Here is a 22,943-nt window from a genome sequence, read left to right on the forward strand (position 1 = left end):
GCGCGGATGGTTGTTTGTCTCTGTGTGCCCTGCGATTGGCTGGGAACCAGTTCAGGGTGTCCCCCGCCTACTGCCCGAAGACGGCTGGGGTAGGCGCCAGCACCCACCGCGTCCCCTGTGAGGATAAAGCGGATCGGAAAATGGATGGATTGATTTATTTGTATACATATTCACATTTAATTTTTTTTTTTTGTGCTTAAATTTAGTGTCATTAGTCATCATTTAGTTCCTGTCACCCAAAAAAGAAGAGCCCCCCCCGCTCTTTTAACGGTACCTGAAACAAAGGTCCATATGCAGCTGTGATTTTTGGCATACATCACACCCAATTTATAAGTTATGTCTAATTTAAATTTTTTTTCCCAAGGAACAAACAAAAAGCCTCATGGGCTGCATTGTCTGACAGTCTTATCAAACTTATGCACGCAGCAAAGAAGCAGCTCTCCATCCCAGTGCACTTAAGGCAAGCGGATTAGACTCCAGAGTATTATTAGAACCACTGATTATCCCCTTACCTGATCCATGTAATTCTCATTGGAGGTGGGGTGTTGGCGTTACTATTTATTCGATACAAAAGCGTGAAAATATTTGGTGTATAAATGGTTTGGAGACCCCTTTTTGGTAGTCTTCCCCCTGCACCCCTGATTTGGAACCATTCTGTTCAGCGAGGTCTCGTTTGAGTGCAAAGGAACAGTCAACAAAGGAAAACTGAGGAGAACGCCAACTCTGTGGCTTGTGAACGTGATCCCTTTTAGAAACTAGAGGGGGTCTCTCCGAGATCAAATGATACCTTGTGAATCCGGCTAACTCATCTTCCTGGCGCAGAGCCACGTAGAAGTGTGTTTTCATGGCGGTGGGACAGGGGATCTCCTCTCGTTATTTTTACTCGCAGATGATAGAAGGTGGCACAAGGCTGTGACGGCTCAATAAATGTTTGGCCTCATTTTGAAGCCATGCCCCCTCACTCACCGCCCACTTTTGCTCCGTCAGCTGTCCCTGTCCCTGTAACCAAGGCCAACACAGACTGGTGGTTTTGGCTAGCAGGGAAGAGTGTCTGGTCCGCCATGCATGCATGCATGCGTGCGTGCGTGGGTGCGTGGGTGTTGCACTGTAAACCCTCCCACAGGGTTGAGATGGGTGCCAAGGTCCAGCTTAACTGTCACCTTGTCAACAGCAACGTTCTGATGCTTCCATAACCACTGTGCATCCTCCGTATACCATCAATTGATTTACAAGTGCTTAGCCGCGTGAGGCCAAGACGGGATAATACGTGTAGCAGTCACAATCCAATGAGCCCACATATCACTCTTGGAATTGTTTTGTTTTAGTTGTATTCACCTTTCTGGTTCATTTAACCAGAAAGTCACCATTCGTAAAAATGAGTGTCCTTATGAAAATCCACATATGCATTTAGACATAGCCGCCGCTACGAGCTTCACAGAGTGGCACAAAATTGAGGATAGCTTCCACCAAACAACAAAATGCATCAATAATGAACTAGGAATAGGAGGGCTTCACTTTTCACTCGCTTATTGATCAAAATATTTGAGTGGGATGCAAAAAGTGTCTCCGAATTCTCTGCCCTGCTTTTTGGAGATGCCTGAGTTAGCTAGTATCCTGTGTAAATATGGACGTTAGCCTAACTAAGGCTAACGTCCATATTTACGGCATAAGTGAGATTTCTTATGCTTCTAAATGGTTTATGGTGCCTCTCATTTTGTTCACTCCCTTTGGAACAGAATGAATACATTATGACATTTGAAAGGGGCTTTCAATGTTTTCTACCAAACCAAATGTTCATCCGCTTCTGTCTCTTTTCTTTTCAGTTCCCAGGGACATGAAACTCACTCCCCAGCAAGCTCCGCTGTATGTAAGTATCAGAATTCGCCTCACAGAAACCTTTTTGCCTGTGTAAACAACCATCTGCTTTGTGCCCTGCTTCTGGTCTCAGGTGTGCGGGCTGTGAACAAGAAGTCCCTTTTATCCTTACGCACTTTACTGTCACAAGCCTTGTGTTCTGTAATTCCTACGAGCAGGATGGTTGAGCACTAACTGCTGTATCGACTAAGTATATGTAATTTTTTTAAAAATCTAGTTAGATACAGTATATTGTAACCAGAGCAGTATATTGAGTTGTAATTGCATGGTCTCATCGAGTATATTTACTCAACAAAAGGCCTAGTAAAGAAATGTTCTGCGGTTTTCCAAATGACGCAGTTTTTATCCTAGCGTAGCGTCATATAGCATAGCAGATGGCTTTCTGTGGACACGGTTGAGGGGGTGACTCGCATTTGGAAGAACGCCATTCTGATACTGCCCTGCCAAATGAAGTCTTCATGTCTGGTTGCATACGGTGACCACGAAACACCAACAGCAGTAAGTGGCCTGGGGGGGGGGTTGGGGAAAGGCTTTTTTGGAGCAATATGAAACATTTTGAGTCTGAAACAAAATAAAAACACAACTATGCGGTCTATACTATGGTGGCCACCCAAAGGCAGCGAGAAATAGTGCCCCTGTCAATCGATCTAATTATCTGAAAATATATTTTTAATATTTCTATCATATCTGTAGAAGTTGATGCAAGGTAGAGCTTTTAAAGAAAAAAAAATGCAAATCCCATAAGGGAAAAAGAATACTCGATTTGAAAAATGTCATTGTCATTAGCTTTTCCCTTAAGTGTCTGGCTGAGGCTATGAAATGATTACCTCACAGGAATCAAATCTTTTATCGCATGGAGGAACCTTGGGTGGTTTGCGACCCAGCGGCTGTGCCACGCGAGGCTCTTTTCAGGTCAAGGAATTGCTCAAGAACTGAAGCAAACCAATTCTCCTCGAGTTAGTTGTCCAATTACTGTAGTTAATGGCATCAATACAGCCATTTTGAGCATTCTCTTCAAGTGCCTCGCGGTTGCTGGAGCGTTCCGGGCAGTCGCACTCTGCAGGCCGGAGGAAGGCACACAGAGGAAGTTAGATAAGTCCGGCACAAGAGTTCTGCACTCGACATCGTTATCTCCAGTTTACAGCAGTGCTCTGATTTCACACTGAACCACTCAGGTTCATTGCCTCATTAGGCATTTTAAGAGAAGTTCTTATTATAGTTTATCATATTCCTCGGAGCCCTGAGGAGAAGTAAAACAAAGTTCACAAATAATGTGAATGGCACCTGAACGCGTCGTATAGATAGGTGCTATTGACGGGATGTTTTGGCACACATGCCATTCCGATTATGTCACTGGACATACTGCACTAAGAACGCAAAATATCAAAATCCACCTTTCTCATCAAAATGCATCATCGCGCGAGATGTTGACGAGAAAACGTTCATGGGACAGCCATGATTGGTTGCACATCAGGGCAGGAAAAGTAAGCCCTGTGTGTTTCATGTCACTTCCCGTTTCGGAAGCCAGAAATTTGCTGGTTGATTTCATCACCCCCACCGTCCTTATCGCTACCTTTCACACAGAACAGTGGCACAGAAAAAGCCAGCTTTGACAGGCCATGCGAAAGGGGATACTGACATTTACTTCTTGGATGGCGTGATTACAGTTTTGGCAATATTGCATTTATCTGCAGTTCTGTTCCGATACTGATGTGGTTATTGAGCTGAGCCTCTGTTTAAAAACTTGGTTTCAAGTTCCAAAATGTGGTAAGAAAACAAAGTGTGGTAGAAGCAGCCCCTCAGCGCATCACACAGTTGCAATAACCAAAGTGTGGAGGTGGGGGCCGGGGGGTCGGGTGTTCCGGCACGAGCTCACGGCTGTTAATAAGCGCTTAACAAAGTGGCCTGCTGGGGCTTTGACCTGCTAATCACGACGCTGCAAAATGGAGTTGGTACGGGAGGTAGGTGGGTGCACCGGGTTGCTTTTTAGCTACATCAAAAGAAAGGCTTGCCTCGAAGAACCCAAAGCCCATGCTTAAGAAGAACCCCCCAAACGTCCTTGCGACATGACGCTGTAGGAATTTCGACTCCTGAAATCAGCGTAATGTACCATGTGCCTCTTTGGCTGCTTTGATGACAAGCAACTTTGGAGAATCCCTGCATTGCATGCTCTTTGTTGGAACATCAACGTTTTGCCACTCAGATGTAGCAAAATTCTGGTTAGGCACATGCAAGTCACATTTTGTTTACATTTGGTGCAGTAAGGGAGCAAAATGACAAACATGAAAGTGCTTTGTATAAACAGATACGCTATCAACGATGTTTCAAATTCACCATGAAAAACAGCAAACTGCTGGCAGCTGATTCTCAGTTTTTTTTCCGAAAGATGGGTTAAACGAACGAAAATCTACCACCAGCTCAATCTGTGACTTGCAAATAGGAATATTGTCCAATAAAATAAAACAGTGTATCGCAGCTTGAATTTTTTCGTTTTAGGGAAGTGAATCATGCGCAGTGCATCTTATTTTTATGAAATGAAAGTTGCAGTTGGGAAAAGTGTGAATTTTTATTTTCCCAAAACACCGTTTACATATTCAAATGTTAACGTTAGTGCTGTGCTTTTTTTTTTTGTGCTGCACAATATTTACAAATTAGATGCACTGCCAAAAGCTAAGATTCCTTAGCTTATATGTCCTCTTCAAACTACAAGGCGTACGTAGGAATAGTTGTCGCAATTGTATTATTGTCGATGTTTTTTGCGATGTGTTCCCGTGTATTATTGTTATTTTATGTTTCATGTTCTGTAAATGTCCCTGAAATTGGTCCCTAAATGCCTACTTTTAAACCCCAAAGTCCGACTTCCTGTTAATTTTCAACCAGGGTTCTCGTTTGAGACGCATCCAGCCTATTTATTGTCGATTGATTGAGTTTTTGGGCTTGTTAAGCCACCCCCAAAGTGATAAATAACAATTTCGAGAGGGCCTTGGAAATGCCTGGTCTACACATTTCTTTTTTTGTTGAATCGTTGTGGTGTAGTTGTCCCTAACTCCCTTTTTTGCCACTGATGGAAGATGAGAGCCGCTTATTTTTCTGAGCAACTCCACCTGATGCATTTGCACAAATGCAGTCATCACAGACGGATCGATAGCCACTCCACTCAAGCGTCTTCTTTCACAAGTCGTCGGCTGGTAATAACATTTGTGGTGAGCGTATATTAATTTGAGGCCGAAACAAATGGAGGAAAAATATTGTTTCTCTGCTGTCAGGAATAATTTGAGCGACTACTTTGCTAAATGGACTCCGCTATCACTGATTCTTTGTGATTGTGCAGATCTTATTTCCCCACTAATATGTTTTCATTCTGGCATGGAGCGCAGAGTCACAAATCCGCCGAGTTAGCAATCTGTTCAGTAGTGCCTGAACCTCCTAATTTCCAATCTGCGCCGGAGATAAGAGATGAGTTTTTAATGGAGACAATGTCATGCCTGCTGGCCTCCACCTCTCTACATCTCATTTACTGCACTCACTCCCCGGTCCTCCGTGTTGAGACCGCAAGACTCCCCTCGCATACCAAAAGTCTGCTGCTCGCTGATTGGCACGCCACGCAAACTTTTATCTGACTGCCAGATTGTGCATTTGACACAGGGTGCTCTGTCTGCACGACTGATCGTGCAGAATCTAAGCGAGCACTTCCTGTACGTCGCACGCGGGTCATCGATCTCCAACTGTCCTGCCGTGCATCATTTCAAGGTGATAAACAATGTGCCGTATGACCAAGTGGTCACGTGACTCTAATTCAGACTTTACCCCTTCATTAGCGTCGCATTGTGCAAGAACATATGGTCAAGCATCGCAAGTAGTCACTGCAGTTACCGCCGTACTGTTTTGCATTCGCTTGTCTCATATTTGTCATCATTTTTTATACCCACATAATGACGCGACAACTTTGTCAGAGCACAAAAGTGTTTGATTACGGAGTCAGAATACGTAGTCACCCGGCACAAAAAGAAATGCTTAGTTGGCGTTTCAGCGGCTGTCATATTTACAGTTTGTTTGTATAAAGCATTATAGGCCAGAAATATAAACCAAACAAATGAAAAAGAATAAGTCCGGCCGGCGCTAACTGAGCGTAGCCTCTTGTGCCACTACTCCACAAAATAGTTCATTGTGACCCATTTCAAAATGCCATGTGCCAAGAACACCTGTGACAGTCCGTAATTGGCCATGGCATTGACTGTCGACCTTGGCTATGACCTTTACATAAAGGACAATATATGATGTTACCTACAGCAAATTGAGCTGGCGATCAAGTTTGATGAAATCATACAGACAGGGGGAGTCAGGGATAATTAATTTGACTTGTTTGCATACAAATAATTTTGTCTGGAATGCCTGCCCACTCTTCAAGTGTGAAATTGAACAACCCAGTAATTCTTTTATGAGCCACTCATTTGCCAAAATGTGTCTGTGAGTGTCCCCTTCAGAGTTTTGCCAAGATTGTGATATAACAATTTAGCTAAAATACATAATAGCACCCCCACACAGACTTTCTACACCCATGACTTGTTGTCTTAGCTAGGTGCAGATCTCCCCTTTTCAAGCAACTGAAATCGCCGGAAACACTATAATGTCCTAGCCAAATGCGAAGCAGAAAGATTGTTCCGGTGATTTAACGTTGCGGTCAAGCATGAGGCTGGCACTCTACACAAGAGAAGGAAGCACATCTGACGCCTGAGCGCTAAGCGGCGGTTCTGTGTATGTCGGGCTTTGTAGGCGACGGGACACCCAACGGGATAAAATCTCCCCATTATCCCTCCTCCGTGTCAATAAAGTTGCAGTTCCCCCGTTGGAAAGAAGCTCATGGCGAAACAATCGGCCCCTTTCTGGTGCCTCCTCGCCTCCTGCACGCCATGCCCTCGGGTGACATCGCTTCATTCTGAGCGGTAGTCAAGCACACAATTCAGTCAATTGTGACTTGACAAAAACAACAAGCGTGCGCGCGCATGGGTGTTTTTTATGTTGTATTCTTGGCTCACTAACAATCCTGTCATGCTAACAGACAGTCTAGCTACTGTGGATTTTGCAGGCAAGCTGTCTATTGTTTTTCTCCGATAGGACAAAATGGACATCGGTGTTAAACTGTAGTCATCATAAAGTCGTTCTTCACTTTACAGTGTGATCGGAGCAATCCCGTCACGGGTGAGACACTAGCCGCTGTCAAATAGAACAGAATAAAACACAAAGGAATGATACTAAAAATGTAAAAGTAATGTAAAACTGCTCTTTCATTGGAATTTTAAAGATAATGGGAGAACAAATGATCATCATCTTGTCGTGAAAAGGGATATATCATGACTAAATATTAATTTATTATTAATTATAGAGAGGAAAAAAGATTCAATTTTGAAAAACGTTATGAAACTTCTGAATGTATCCAGAAAAAAAGTACATTCTATTAGATAGTTTTCCAAGAACAAGTGGTGACCTTATTTTAAGGAATAGACATTCGCAACACGATTACGGCCGTTAAAAAGACGTAACATTAAAATTTTCTTTGGGGCATGCGATATAGTGAATTTGTTTCTTTTCGTTGTGGCTGCTGTAATACTTTTTTGTACTATGATAAATATTAAAGAAGCACATCAAATGAAACAAATAATACATTTTATTATTAGTACTCACCTGCGCTTGAAAAGCGTCAGCGCCTTCAGCTTGTAGAATGCAGTGGAACCTCAGTGCTGAATGCCTTTGAAGTTGTGCACTTTGAGATTTTACGGAATTTGATTAACAGTCACGCAAAAAAGTTGATATAGTTAGCATCTGCATGGTGAGATTAAAATAGTGTCGTGTAACAGTTGTCTGTGATTGAGAATTAATTCATTTTTCGAGCAGAGAGCACTTACCCAACTTCCATTTATGGTTGTCAACACACTTTGGCAGACATTGCAGTCGGCGCAATGAAATCTTGTTTACTTTCTCATTTAATCGAAGAAGAAAAGGCAGTGCAGGAAAGCGTGTGGTTAGTCAAAGGGGTGGCGTAGGAGTTGTCGTGTCTGACAAAGGTTGGAAGATACAGGACCATGGTGACGTTCCCAAGGTGAAGACCAGGAAGTTGTTGTGTGTCTGTGATGTATTGCGTGTCAAGTTTTTCCCTTTGAGTCACGTTGATACTCTGAGAAGTGTTGGTAACAGTTTGAAAAAAAAAAGCAGTCAGTCTAGCAAGCTTATTGATTGGTTTGCTATATTTAGCCACTTTTCCCAACCGCTTGAGCAACTACTCTTCAAAGGTGCGCCGAGCAGATTTAATTGCTGCCGAGAAAAAGACATGACACATTTTCTGGATGACGAGAGAGAGCCAGATAGAAGGCAATTACAGTCATGTCGTGCTGAACATTGACAAAAGCACGGTACCCGGTTTAAGTTGCAAAGGCAGAGCTTTTGACTCAAGATATTTTCTCTGTTGCTTATTATGTTTTGACAGATTAGATTTTTTTTCCTGGAAGGAACGCCTACTTTCTGTGTAAATTAATGCAAGTTATGGCTTGTGGGGGGGAAAAAAAAAACAAAACCTTGTTGGACAAAAAAATGTTTGAAAAAAAACAGAATAACCTTCGCAAGTCCCAGGTGTGTAAAAACCAAAAATGAAGACTTGTTTTGAATAATAATTTGCTTTTCCAATGCCATGAGACGTTATCAGGGATGTCACAGGCAGGCAGATTATTCAATTTCATGCCATTTGTCCTTTGCTCATCTCTCTTTGTCAGTAATGTATAGTGGCAATTAAATGCTCTTCCGTTCGTTTCCAAAAAGGTACAGCAAACCTGCTTATCCACCTGTTGCCATTCATACAACAATAAGTCACGGCTTTCAGTGAGAACATACACTTTGTCTTTCATGAAACATGCCCGTATTTCAGAATCAATTGATTTGTGTGTACGTTGAGATTTGGCCATCGTTATTTTGACTGTTTTTGTTTGGACATTCGCCTTGAGATTTTCATGAACTCAAACCCGTGTCTTGGTTCATTAAAAGTTGGGAAACACTGTTATAGGGCGCTTCTGTGTTGCCCCATGCGTGCAGGGCCGCTGCGTGATCACAGTGCAGCTCACCGATGAAGAGCTGGCCGTGGATGAGGAGGGCGCCGCCAACGCCGCCACCGCAGATTACTTCCTGTTGTTTGCTGGCAGCACGCAGAGGCACCTGAGCAGCACCTTGAGGAGTGGCCATGACACCCTGCAGGCACTGTGTCCCGGTAAGACACTTGGACAGATTTTCGCCACGCCCATATTTTGTTAAAAACAATTAACACCACACCGAAAAGAGGGAAAAAAAAAATTATAGAAACCTGTGACCAAATTCAAATTTTCTGGAAATCACCAACCTAAATGTTTAAGGACCAAGGTAATTTTTCCGATTTAAATTAATCGAAATTAATTAATATCACAAAGAAAAAACTTGTATTTCAAGACCAAAAAAAAAAAAAAAAAAGACTTGTGCTCAGTTTTCATTATTCCCTCTGGTGGAAAACTTTGTCTTTTACCACATTATATATGAGCATCTGCTAATTTGTACGGCCATCTGTTCACAGGATTGGGCTAAAATATGGTGCAAATGTGTTTAATTATAGAAAAATATGTTCCGATTTAAATTAATCGAAATTAATTAATATCACAAAGAAAAAACTTGTATTTCAAGACCAAAAAAAAAAAAAAAAGACTTGTGCTCAGTTTTCATTATTCCCTCTGGTGGAAAACTTTGTCTTTTACCACATTATATATGAGCATCTGCTAATTTGTACGGCCATCTGTTCACAGGATTGGGCTAAAATATGGTGCAAATGTGTTTAATTATAGAAAAATATGTTTTTATTTCCCCTTCCTTTTTGCCTCCACACCCTTGCCATTCATTTTGAAGTGCAAGACAATAAATGCTCTTCTGGTCACGTAATAATCAAGAGATGAGGTCATCATATTGCCCAACGAATTGTCTTTGTTAAATAAACAACTAAAATGGAGCAACACTGCGATATCGCTCCCAATAAAGCTCTCTATCTAGCCTGAATGGGAGCGATATCGCGTAATGTAAAAGTGTATCGAATCATTATCACAGATATGTCCCTCTGCACTCTCCTGCTTTCAAATACAATAATCATACTGACTTTATATTGGCAGGCCAGCAGGAGGAAGTCGGGCCTTATTATTGCAGAAGTAGAGAGAGGATGGAATCAATCATGAATCTTCTTCCCTCACCCTGTTCTGTATTTTCAACAAATTTTCAACCTGCCTGTATACTAGCTTATGTTCTCTTGACCTTTTCATTGGCAAAAGGTTAAGAGGATAATTGACACTGCTAACGAATCACAAGAAGGCAAGTTTGCTGGAACCAAAATGTGAATTAGAGAATATGCTGCAGTTTGTAGCAAATCGACTTTTTTGTACATATTATTTCAGAAGTTTGACTTTTTCAAATTGAATAGAGTATAGAATAAGTGGAGACTTTGAGTCTCTCCTCTTTCATCGATATCTGCTTCAAACAACGGATATGGAGGAATAGTTGTTACGACTGCATGACTGTCCATGTTTTATGATATGTGTTGTGGTATGTTATTTTGTTGTTTTATGTTAACCGTTCTGTAAAGCGCTTTGTTGCAGCTAAATAAAGATGTATTGTATTGTACATCAGGTATATGAGATTGGCAGCACTGCTCATTTTGGTGCATAGAAAAAGGTACTAAGATATAAAGAAAATAAAATAGAATATAAAACAGACAGCAAATTTGGAAGAAGAACTTTGATTAGCATATAGGTAAAGTGGCTTTGCATATTCCAACAAATGAACATTGTACGAAAATACATTTTCAGAGAATTTATATTACTGCCCAAAGAAAAACTTCCATAATTACAAGATTTTTTTTATTTTTTTAATTTGAAGGGGGTATCAGTGTTGCGAGAATTTTCTTCCAGAATTTTTGTGAATCTTATCAGAAAGAAATGTGAGGCAAAATACATATTTCATAACCCAAGAAGTTACTTTTTTTTCCCCAAGAAGTCACATTAATTGAGAAAGTCGTATTATTGCGAGAGTCATATTCTTGTTGGAGGATTTTGAGACAAAAAAATGAGAAAAAAAACAATATGATGATGGGGAAAAAGTCAATAAATGAATGAGAAAAAGATAATATCAATTAGTCTTATTTTGACAAAATGATATGTGGAGAACAAAAATTGTATTGCTATTAAAATGTTTTTTTAGAGAAAGAAAGTGTTTCTTTTCAGCTGATGAGCCATATCAGTACTTGACAAAACTTGGTAATGTGTTTGATAACCTAACTTTTGTTGGGCACTTTTTTATTTTGCTTGTCTCCTTTCTCCATGCAGCTCACGGCTGTTGCGAGGAGGTTTCCGTCACCCTGTGTGCCGTCACTCACGGCGAGCCCGAGGCTTCCGATGAGCTGGCGACGCTACCGTCTCACGTTGCCACTTTAGCGGAGCATCGCTTCACCTTCGTTCAGGACTTGGCTTTTGACATGGCCCAATTTCTAGTGAGCCTTGAACCTCCCCGCCCTCTTTCCAAATTGAGGACAGAAAAAATGTTTTCAGCTTTGTACGCTTTACCACCCAGGTTAGCACGGTGGGCCGCACAGATGGCCTCGACGGGGCGCTGCTCCTGGATGAGTGTCATATTCCCCTGCTAGAGTGCGAGCGTCTGGACGAGAGTCTTGCCTTGGCCCTCCACCATATCCCACTGCCGCCGGGATGGAATTTGCTAGGCAACCAAAGCTCTGGCAGCGTTGGTAAGACTTGTAATCCAGTTAACTACCCGAAAGCCCCCCGCACCCCACCAGAAATATTTTTTTCCCATTATGAAAATATATATTTTCAAGAATAAAAAGGTTTTTTTTTTTTTTTGGAGAAGGGGGGACTATTATAATGTTCTGAGAAAATTTACACACATTTTATTACTGGAAAAAGTGCCTTTTTTTAACTTGTTAATATTTGGCGAAATTGCTTTTTTTTTTCCAAGAAAAAAGGTAATAATAGTAGTCCATCCATCCATTCTCAAGGTTGGAGCCAGTGTTTGAATCTATGATGTCTGAATTCAGTTTTTTCCCCAATGTTTTGTTTTATGAGAAATCCTTATGAAAAAATGTACATTGAAAGAAAAAAAATGTTCAAAGGAAAAGTAATTGACTGAAAAATGCATTTTTCCCCTCAGAAAAAAAGCTGCAATACTTTTGAAAACAAGTGGTTATATATTAATGACAAAAAAGTCAGATTATTACCAAAATAAGATAAGAAAACCTTTAATAGATGATTACATAATTTCTTCAGAGCAAAAATGTCACAACAAAAGAAAAAAAGTGGTCAGGTTCTTGTTGGTGTTATACGACGACAAATTACAAGAGCAATGAGAAGAGCAAAAAAGCAAACAATTTTGAAAATCTGATTGGTTCATAAACATGAGCATGCGTGCTAAACAGATGCTTTCGTGAACAAGGCTGACACCCAGACTGCAGTTACTGGAGGAGGCTCACAAATGAGAACTGTCAGCAAAACAAAAGTCACTTATGATCACTAATCAAATGAAGATGTCTGTCCCCGTCCGCCACGCTGTCTGATAAAAGCCATACACATTTGGATCACAGACGTCCTGGCAGTTGACAGAGGCTCAGGCAAAACAATCTGAAATAACTTTTCCAAAGACGCCTCATGGAGTGACATTATCAGCGCAGGCCTCACCGCCTCACAGATGAACTCCGTAAGTTACCACTGGTGACAACTTCTTCGATGCCACCGTCACTGTCTCGCCGTGTGTCAACGTGTCATTGAAAGACGAATGGGACACGTTTATTGGCTCTGTCAGGTGACTGATGGTGTAAGGTGCCGGCGACGGACGTTGCCCCAGTCACGGCGCACAATAATTGTTAACTGTCAGGCGTAGGGGGACACAGTAGTTAGGCTTATATACGTATCTATATTTCCAAGAGTTTATTGACGATTTACAATTTTTGCCACGAATAGTAAAGGAGTAAAAGCAATCTTTAGGTCCATAGTCTTTCTTGACAGACGCGTTTCTGCCTCCTCTAACACCGCCTCTGCTCACACCACCTCCACTTGCTTTGTTGTCAGTTTATACTGCAAAATGAATCCGAGGTCTCTCGGCCTGCTGGTTCTCTCCGGCTTAGCACTCAGAGGCTAGTCAATGCTCCCAAGTAGTCAGTATTAAATATGGAGTTGTAAATCAATTGTAAGTGGTGGCGATCATATGCTAATATGCCGTGGATATTATTTTTGCTATTTTTGGCACTGTGGGTGAAAATATTTGGTCAAAATAGCTCGAAGTGTTTCAAGCTGATTTGTGTGCGACTCACTGTGCTTCCGCCTCCGTTCACATCTTCTCCGCTTGCGCCTCTGTCAGCGTGTGCTCAGCAAGACCGCTGATCTATAAGCCACTGGTTCTTAGCCATTTAGCATTAGAAGGCTGATAAACACCCACCATTAGAGTAGCTTGCAGGCCTGTTGTAAAAAATAGCTCACTTGTGATGGAGACATTGTGATTTTCCAGTAATGTTATAGAAGTGATCATTTGAAAAAGTGAACACTGGCAGAGGAAAAAAAAAGGCATTGCATATTGATTTTGATAAGGTTCCTCATTATTGTGAGAAAGCATTTTTGATTTTTGTCCACGCTATAATAAATATCATTAAATTAATTATTAATAACACACAATAATAGCAAAAGAATTTGAGTAAAAGAGGCTGTGTTCCACTATAGTTGTTTGTGGGGTCGTGGCCTATTGCGAGGCACTTTCTGTCTTTTATGTCATATATTACTTTTGGGTATGCCTCGGTATTGTGCTGGATATTCTATACCAAAAAATATAAATATACAATATGCATAGTCAAAGACTGCCCATCGCATTCATTTCCATTCTGGTGTCTCCCTTCCCTTTCTCCTGTAGATCAGCATCCACGCGAGACCCTGCTGCATTTTTCAGCCAGGCGAGGCTTAGTCCGCGTCACGCGCTTCCTGCTGTGGCAGCCCGGGGCGAGGGACGCGGCGCGGCTGCTGAATAAGCAGGGCCACACGCCCGCTGCCATTGCAGCGCTCCGGGGTCACGCCAGCCTCCAGCAGCTCCTTGCACAGTGAGTCTCCGCTGAGCTGGTGGGCTCCTCACGAATGCTACAGGCTTTGCTCAGTCTCGATGTACCGTGGTAGTGATTCTACTACTAAGATAGAATTGACAGGACCGTTTCTTTTTGTCAAGGCCAGAAACCTAGTGATGCTTTCAGAAAAAAGAAGGCAACGAACTGCTGAGTAAAACTGTACATAATTAAGTGAAATTTATTCGACTCATTTTAATAAATAACATGATAAAAGTAAATTATGTAAAAACTAGATAAATGATACACAAAAAGTGAATCAATACAAAAGTAAATAAGATCAAATTAATAATTGAATAAATAATGAAATCTATGACATATGAAAACACCAAAATAGGCGATTACAAAATGATTGCAATAGATAAATGAACAAATGCAATACAAAAACGAAAATCGTATTTTTCCGACTATTCGTCACACTATTTTTTATAGTTTGGCTGGTCCGACAACTTACCCAGGTGCGACCGCCGTTGGTGGCCTTCTTTATCGTTTCCCTAAAAAGGTTGCGGTAATGCACCAAAAGTATATGCCAACCGCCTAAAAAAAAGTAGAAGAAGAAATAAAGGCAGAAGAAGAAGAACGACAAGTCAAAGAACTGTAGTCATGGCAACTACTGTTGTAGCGTAACTCTCTTGCTGCCGCAAGCATGTGTCGTCCACCACAGCAAGGACTATTTACAGCACAATAACTGACCAGGACTCTACCTTTGGCCACAGTGCGGTGCGGGATTCTTGTTAACGTAAGCCATTTTAAACCAAAAAGACAAACTTTTCCAAGGTAAGAAGCAGAATTTTGTCCAACCCTCACACATTTGCTCCCGTCAACACGGGTTGCGTTCGGAAATTCACTTTGGCAGCCTAAAAAAACTCAAAAGAGTGCATGTGTTCAGATGACAGAGCGCGCTCCTCTCCCCTCGATTTCTATATGCAGCCTATTGCGAATTTCTCCATTGTGAGACAAATAAAGGTTTTCTTATTTTACGCACAGATCGTTGCACTTCAAAGTGGACAGTCATGTCGAGTCACCACCGTGCGAAACGCCTTTTGACACATCACAAAAGCCAACGCTTGTCCGACATCATCGTCACAAACTCATTTTTAAAGGTTTTAAGATTACCAATTAATCCACAAAACAATCAACAGATTAATAGATTGTTAAAATAATTGTTAGTTCCAACCCTAAAAATAACATAATTATCACTCCTCAGTCATAATTCTGACAGCTTCATTTGTGGATTTGTACAGAAGTGGGTCAGGTGAGAAACAAGGAAAGATCGGTTAATAAACACAACCATCTTATTCACCGTCATGTTTTGTTGTGTATACATTGCGTTACTTTTATTTAATAATTTACTGTAATTTCTGATTATAGATCATTTCAGAATATTCAGAATGAGTCAAAGGAGTGATGTAAAATGGGGAAAACAGATTTTGGCAAATATTTCTTGCCATCATGCTAACCTACTTTAAAGACTAAATTTTTAAATATAAAATTTTACCAAAATAAAAAAAACACAACAATACTACTACTACTACTACAAAAAAATAGGGAATACATACGTAAATATATTATCTTGTAATACGTTTAATCGCTATTCATATTTTTCTTGTTTAAATATGAACGGTTAACCACATTTGAGAATGCACTGGTCTTTGTAAGTTTGTCTTATTTTTCGGAAATGAGTGACGCAGTGACAAATGCAACAGCTTGGCGCGTGTGAGATAATATGCTGTAAAAGAAAACTAAACAAAACAAAACAATGCCATTTGTCTTTGCTTTCGCCTAACATTTTAGCCATACAGTTGAAGTAACATGAAGTTTAGGCAGTCTTGAGTTGCATTACGCGTTACTTAAACTCTCTCTCGCTGCAGCGCCACAAAGGGGACAAGTTGGTCGATCACGGTGGCGGCGAACCTTCAACCCTCTTTGAGGGCACACTGGAAAGGTTCTCCCAGTATTTTTCCACGCCGAAACCATAGCAGTGGGAAACTATTCTGGTGCACAAAAGCCCTGGTTATGACTTTTCTGTCTAATGATGTGTTTACCACATTTACAGACACACACTCGCACACGCAAACATGCAGAGTCATCTTCACAGATTTAACTGGCGAAGGGCTGGCATGTGTTCCCCCTTCCTCACGCCGGTGCACTAATGAGGTCAGATTGTCTTTATTTAGTGATATGAAGCAGCCATTTGCTAAATGGACTGAGGGATGGCTTCAAGTGGAGATGGACCTTCTCCTCTCTCGACATAAATCTCACAGTTTTGCTGCTTTTACCCGCCGCTCGAGCAAACGCTACCTCTTCCTAATCACGGGTAATGAAGTTTTCCACATGACACATGAGGGGTGAGGTCACTGGTGACTTCAGGAGCTAAACATGGTCCACCCAGCGTTGCGCAAACGGTGCCGCCTGGCCGGACGGTGTTCCCCGCTCTTTCACAGGCACAATAACAAGTCACAAAAACAGGGGGAACCAGAGAAGATACATTTATATATTTATATGGGTTCACAGACATAATTATACATTTATATGGGTTCACCGACGTAATGGCCCTCAAGGGAAACCATATTTGACACCCTACATTGTTGGAGCATGGCGTTAAAATTTGATGATCTCTTTGAGTATTTGACACAAAAACAGGCCTGTGAGGGCTCATGCATCGCTGCTTGCAGCTTTAATTACAGTGTTGCATGACCCACTATCTTCTAAACAGCTAAAATAAGACTTGTTAGCAACCACAATGCCTGTGTGTGTGTGTGTGTGTGTGTGTGTGTGTGTGCGTGTGCGTGTGCGTGTGCGTGTGCATGTGCGTGTGTGTGTGTGTGTGTGTTTGGGGGTGGGTGTTAATGCAGATCAGCTGACATCACTGTTTAAACTCTCTGTGCTTGATGGGCCAATCGGGGCTGAGCTCTTTCCTTCAGGGGATGATCTAAGTGTTTATTCCGTGGCAGGGCTGAGGCAGACGCCGAGTCGGACCGAGGGCCCCAGCTAGTTCATCCGGTGCTGACGGACGCCCGTGTGGTTTGCCACCACTCCGGCTTGCACGCCCTGACGCAAAGCGTGTACCCGGGCCACGACCCGCCGAGCCTTGGCCGGACTGTGGAGCAGCTGCTGCATTTGACGAGTCATCTCCACGCCAAGGTGAGTCACAGAACTCCACGTTTGAATGTTTGTCTTTTTCCTGCTTTTGACTTCTCACCCCGCCGGCTCATTTTGTGTAAGTGGCGGAACACCTTATGCAATCACACAGTCAACTGCGCTGTTAACCTCGTCTTTTCCCGCAGAGAGTGTCTGTGCTGGAGCTGCGCTCGGACTGTCTGCATACGGCCGCCGAGTGCCGCGAGTGTGTCGAGCCGGAGACTGCGAGCTGCCCACAAACAAACACGCCAGAAGACCGAGTTGGAAACGGCGCTAGTGTCACTTACGGATATGTCAGCGAGGAAGACGGAAGCGTGTCTGTAGTACACCCTGGGGAGCATGGCCTCAGCCCCCCTGAGGATTGGGTGTGTCTTCAGTCTGAGAGGGCAGATGGAAGGAAACAGCCCGACACCACACAGAACTTGAGTTTGTACGAAAGTCAAGAACCGAGGAGCTCGCTGCCTGTGGAAAACCTTCAACTGGCAGGGTGGGGTGAGCAGGAAACTGATAAAGGAGGAGAAGGACGGGAGGCCACAGTGGGAGAGGACTTATCTGGGAAGGAAGTAAACGGAGTATCTGAGAGCACAGGGGAGAAGAGCAGTGGAGGTTTAGTCATCATGGGCCAGTTGCCGTCATCTGACGCACCAGTCCAGGAGTGTCAGCGGGATGGCTTCGGCTTGGACCTTTGCCAAGGAAACTCCTTAGCCGAGGAGGAAGTTGAGAGCACGACTTTTGTGCAAAAGGACCTCCCACCTCCGGCAGGCTGTGATGATGTAACCCTCGAATCAGATGTTCCGCCTCCCGGAGACGGAGAACCTCCGCCAGATGTAAACAGCTCGGAACAAAACCAGGAAACAGCTGGTCAGGATCATGTGGAAGAGTGGCAGCAAGACCCTGATCAGCAGACTTCTTGTCAGGAGTTTAATGTGACACAGGATGCCGACGTCTCTGTATCACCTGTTGAGGAATATCCAGAGGAGACTGAGTGCTCACCTGAGAAGATAGTCAAATCCGACATCGATCCCAATTTGGGTTTAACCCATGGACTGTCCAGTGACGACGACGTCAGCTTTCAGTCGGTTGGAAGCTGTGCGACAGACATCCTCCACCCCACTGAGGAAAGTACCCACTTGGAGGAGCAGCAGCAGCCAACTGAGGGATTCGCCGGAGAGAAAGTGGACCAAAACATGCATTTGCAGACATCAGCGGAACCCACAGTGAGTTTGGAGGAAACTGACACCACTTTGGAGTCCAGCCTCCACACAGAGGAGCGTTCCGAGGAATCCGAGGAGACAGGTGCTCCAGAACCTGCTGAGACTGATCTGTCGCTAAACAGAGATACTCCAGCAGGGATGGTGGAAGAGGAAAATCCCAGCAGCGCTGACCTGAATGAAGGTATGTATGAGGTCCAAGTCACCACTAAGGTCATGATGATGGAAGATCTGTCGCTAGTTGTGAAACATTTACAAAATGTGGAAAAAAATGTCATGTATTATTACAGCATGTTTAATACTTTGACTTTTATTCCTTTTACTTGAGGTGTTTGATTTCTTGTGCTACACAGCACAAGAAGGCTCAGTTAGCATTTCTGTTTTTTTGTTCAAATATTTATGGCTTGGATTTGTTTTATCAAGCAATAATCTACTGTAATTATGACTTTTTCATTAGCATACATTAATGTTTAGCTGCACTCTCTATTATTATTATTATTTCCATTTGAGTGTTCCTGGTACGATAGACTACGAAGTGTTTTGAATTGCATACAAATTCATGTTACAATGTAGGAATGGAACTTGGTTCTAAACACTGGGGACCACTGTATATTATTTGTAATGAAGTTACTGTGGCATTTTTACATCTAACACCCTGGTCTCATGATTGGCATCTGTTTCATCGCAGCATGCATCAACAGTCCCTTTAGCCGGGGATTTACATGGAACCTTGTCTTCTAAATAGACTGAAACCGAATGCCCAAACACAGCGAAAATGTTCCTGTTCCGATTAAACGTTGTGCCACATGTATAGGCAAGACCGGTCATGTCATAGATCATGTCACACTTCAAACAGTTGACCAGAGATCTTCAGACAGAATGAGAAAAAAAGTGTAAACCCGCGACTGAAAAGCCAGCCAACTACTAAAAAAAACAAAAAAACAAAACAGCTTAAACAGAAACCCATGTCGAAGAGAGAACAGTAACTAAGTGAACGGAAATGTGCTGATTTCAAAATACTGTATCAAATATTTAAGTTAAAAAAAAAAGAATTTACAATTACCACATTTGGGGTTTTTTTTTTTGTCTTTGATGATACTAAATTAGACTGATACTGCTCTTCTGTGGGATAATGAAGCATATGGAGCCGTGCTATACACTGATAGCAATTGCTCCGTAGCCAAATTTCAGCCTTAAGGAATAAAACAACATTCAAGTGAGTGATAAAATAACAACTTTTAGAGTCTTGAACATCCCCGCTCCCGCTGAAGCTTTTAGGATCACATGATAATTCATCAATAGAGCAAGGGGGAGGAAAAAAAAATCCTGTGTAGAAAATGAAGACCGAGATCACAGCGACAATGTTATTTTAGCCCCAGGCTTCTCCAACTCCTGTGTGCACGTGTATGTGCGTGTGTGTGTGCGTGTGTGCGTGCGTGTGTGTGTGTGTGTGTGTGTGTGCGCGCGCAGGCAACCGGGATAAAAATGTTTTACTTCACTTGTTATTGATTCCTCCACTCCGCTGTTTTGTCATTGTGCCCACCATCTGATGTGTGTGTGTGTGTGTGTGTGTGTGTGTGTGTGTGTGTGTGTGTGTGTGTGTGTGTGTGTGTGTGTGTGTGTGTTCTCCAGAGGTGCAGGTAATCATGTCGAAACACGCCAGGACCATTTGTGGAGCTGACAAAGCAGATGAGAATGACTCTTCCATGGTAAGTCCCCACAGTGCACGTGTGCCAAGTTGTATCATTATTATTTTTATATTTATTGTTATTATTATTATTATTATTATTGTGCTTCTTAACATTAAAAAAGATGCCATAAACAGTCACACACGATAACATAGCAAGCATAAACACTATTGGTTTGAAAGATGTTCATGGCAAATGTGGTCAAAGGGCAAAATTTATGAATGACTGGACGTTCTGGTTCTTCCACACAAACCTCATCCATGCATGCCTTTATGCAACTATACCCGGAAGCTTTTCAATGTCCAAAATTGTGCTCAGAGTTGTCTTAACATGTGTTGTAAACAACAACATGCGAATCTTAAGTTACGCAGAGCGGGTGGGCACAAAAGAGTGTCTACATCACGATTTGAACCCGGGGGCAGACACGCTCGCCACTTATTCTCTGCCTGCAAACGTACCTTTGTCCAAAAATTTATTTGTCACGACGTCACTTCATAGATGCTGTCGTTCACACAGCTTCGGCTTAGTCCGTTTGAACACTAACCAAAATAGCAGCGCGTAAACAGCCGTTCCGAAGAAACTTAGCGCATGTGAGAACGCCAGCACCATGCACAGCATTGAAGAGGATCATTGCAGCAGTCTCTTCGCACTTGAGTCAATAAACGCACTTGGGTAAATAAACACCCTCTTGATACTATATGAAGAAATTGTCGGCCATGCAAGATAAGCATATGTGATTTGTTGAACAGTTGAACAAGTATGTGCGACGCCCACCCCCTTTATCAACAATGAATAGAAACGTATGAGGAAGTGAACAGGAAATCAATAAGGTAATGGAAGACTTTATGTGTGATTCCTACCCAACACCTCATCTGTTATCTTCAAATATCACCAAGAAAATAAACATGACACTTTTTTTTATAATGTTGTCACTGCCTGAGAATTTCCTCCTCACATTAGTCAGGCTTCTGCTTCCACCACCATAAATATTTAACAACTTTAACATTCACGATTGTCTGCCCTTGTTGATCAGGGGAAAAAAAATCCCTCTTAATGGACTCAACACCACAGGATAATCACTCAGGATATGAATTCAAACTCACATTACAACAATTATATATGCATGTACATGCTGCGAAGACTCCATAACTTCCACTAACAACCCAGACTAAATTTAGCTCCGCAGTGATATACAGAGCTTGTCTCTCAGATGAAATATAGCTCTTCATCTACATACTTCCTTGACACCAATTACCACCCTCCTATTTTTTTACATTTATTTTTGGCACCATCTTTTGGCATTAGGATGTTATAGAAAACATTCAAAAAATGCAAATAGGTGATATCTTAAGTGAATAGCTGAGGATGGGTTCCACAGGTAAAATTGCAAATGAATCGTTGAATAGAGAACCCTGATATGTGCGGGGGCATTCACTGCTTAGGGCTCTGTTTCCACCATCAATGTTGAAAAGGTTTAACATTTTCGATTGTTGGCCCTCAACCAAAAATAAATCAGGCACATCTCCTACCACAGGATCAACACTCAAGAAAATTGTTTAGACACTTAACTCTCGAGCCTTTGCTGACTTTGATCTCTGGAAAATGCTCAAACTTTGCTCAAGTCCTGACATGTGTGTTCCCCACTGAGGCTATAGAAAATGGCTGCCGTGCAGCACCATGTCTTTCTGCCGCATCGATGTGAACTTGGTCATTTAGCACAATAACAACAGTTTATTACCCCAAGTCTTTGGCAAGTGGGGCTGTGCAGGCAAGGATAAGTGTCACTTCGCATGTCGGAGGGGAAATCTTGTGAAAGGCGAAGAGGGAGTAATGAGGTGAAATTTGCTCACATGCACTTTTAGGTGCCAGCGACAGATTTGCAGCCCCCAGGACATACTTTCCTTTTGACTCATGCATTCGTTTTTGATTCTGTGCGTTTTTGCAGCAGACTCGTACGCAGAGTTTAAACCGTGCAACAGGATCCCCCCTGCTTTAGTTTATTTATGCACAAGCACATGGAGGCCATCATCTCCTCGAAATGTTGCTGACTGACAGATTCCTCGGCAGCCGAAAGCCCGAGCGGCTTTCCGCATATTCCAGGCTTGCGGTTTGACATTGGTGTTTTTTCTGCCTCCGAAAGCCAGATGTTTCCGAGCCACGCTAGTAAGCCACATTCGCCAGCAGAGAGCAGCCTTGCTGCGTATAATCTTCTCTCCCAGAACAGTGCCTTCCTTCTTGCCATATGATCCTCTTTAAATGTGCTGCATTTTCAATGAGGCTGTACGCTCTGCAGTCGGGGCTGTATGATCTCACAGAGGAGGCGCAGTGGAACAAGCGAGCTGTTTTTTTTCCTTCCCCCCCGACACATTACGTCACAGCGTGATCAATTGATCGAAGCAGAGATCAAGGTGAACACTTATGAGTCGGCAGATCAGCTAATGGCACTTGCGTGCAAGACCAGATCATCTCTGTTGTGATTTATTTACACAGTAACATGTTGCTGGAGCAACACATTGAATTGCAGTCTGGTGTGCTGTGTTGAAATATGGAAATCGCATCGCGCAATAGCATCTCATGAAACTTAAACGAGCGTGAGCATATCGAACCGCTACATAAAATAAACAAGCGTGAAAATCATTGCGACAGTTAAAACGCAGAAGGGCAGTGGCAGCTGTTTTGGTTTTGTGCGCGCGCGTGTGTGTGTGTGTGTGTGTGTGTGTGTGTGTGTGTGTGTGTGTGTGTGTGTGTGAGATACACACACATGTAGGTGAGCGAGCATGCGTGTCATGTTAATGCTTTCAACAGAGCTCCCATGATGCTCGCAGCAGCCATGCTGTTTTCTCTGTTTCACCCACAGTGCGTGCG

The 22,943-nt window shown here is 42.5% G+C and overlaps 1 protein-coding gene across 3 annotated transcripts in view; it reads left to right on the forward strand.

Annotated features, from left to right (window-relative positions):
* The window catches only part of LOC109513878 (A-kinase anchor protein 13), a 61,290-nt gene that overhangs the window by 15,764 nt on the left and 22,583 nt on the right, over positions 1-22,943 (forward strand). For all 3 annotated transcript variants that reach the window (XM_019866576.1, XM_019866577.1, XM_019866575.1), the window contains exons 2-9: positions 1,824-1,867; positions 8,956-9,127; positions 11,253-11,416; positions 11,497-11,668; positions 13,837-14,020; positions 16,993-17,182; positions 17,326-18,574; positions 20,023-20,099. In XM_019866576.1, coding sequence (XP_019722135.1) covers positions 1,835-1,867; positions 8,956-9,127; positions 11,253-11,416; positions 11,497-11,668; positions 13,837-14,020; positions 16,993-17,182; positions 17,326-18,574; positions 20,023-20,099 — 2,241 coding nt within the window. In that variant the 5' untranslated portion in view covers positions 1,824-1,834. The remainder of the gene's footprint in view (positions 1-1,823; positions 1,868-8,955; positions 9,128-11,252; positions 11,417-11,496; positions 11,669-13,836; positions 14,021-16,992; positions 17,183-17,325; positions 18,575-20,022; positions 20,100-22,943) is intronic.

Source organism: Hippocampus comes, unplaced genomic scaffold, assembly GCF_001891065.2.
Source record: "Hippocampus comes isolate QL1 unplaced genomic scaffold, H_comes_QL1_v1.1 scaffold82, whole genome shotgun sequence".
Taxonomy (NCBI): Eukaryota; Metazoa; Chordata; class Actinopteri; order Syngnathiformes; family Syngnathidae; genus Hippocampus; species Hippocampus comes.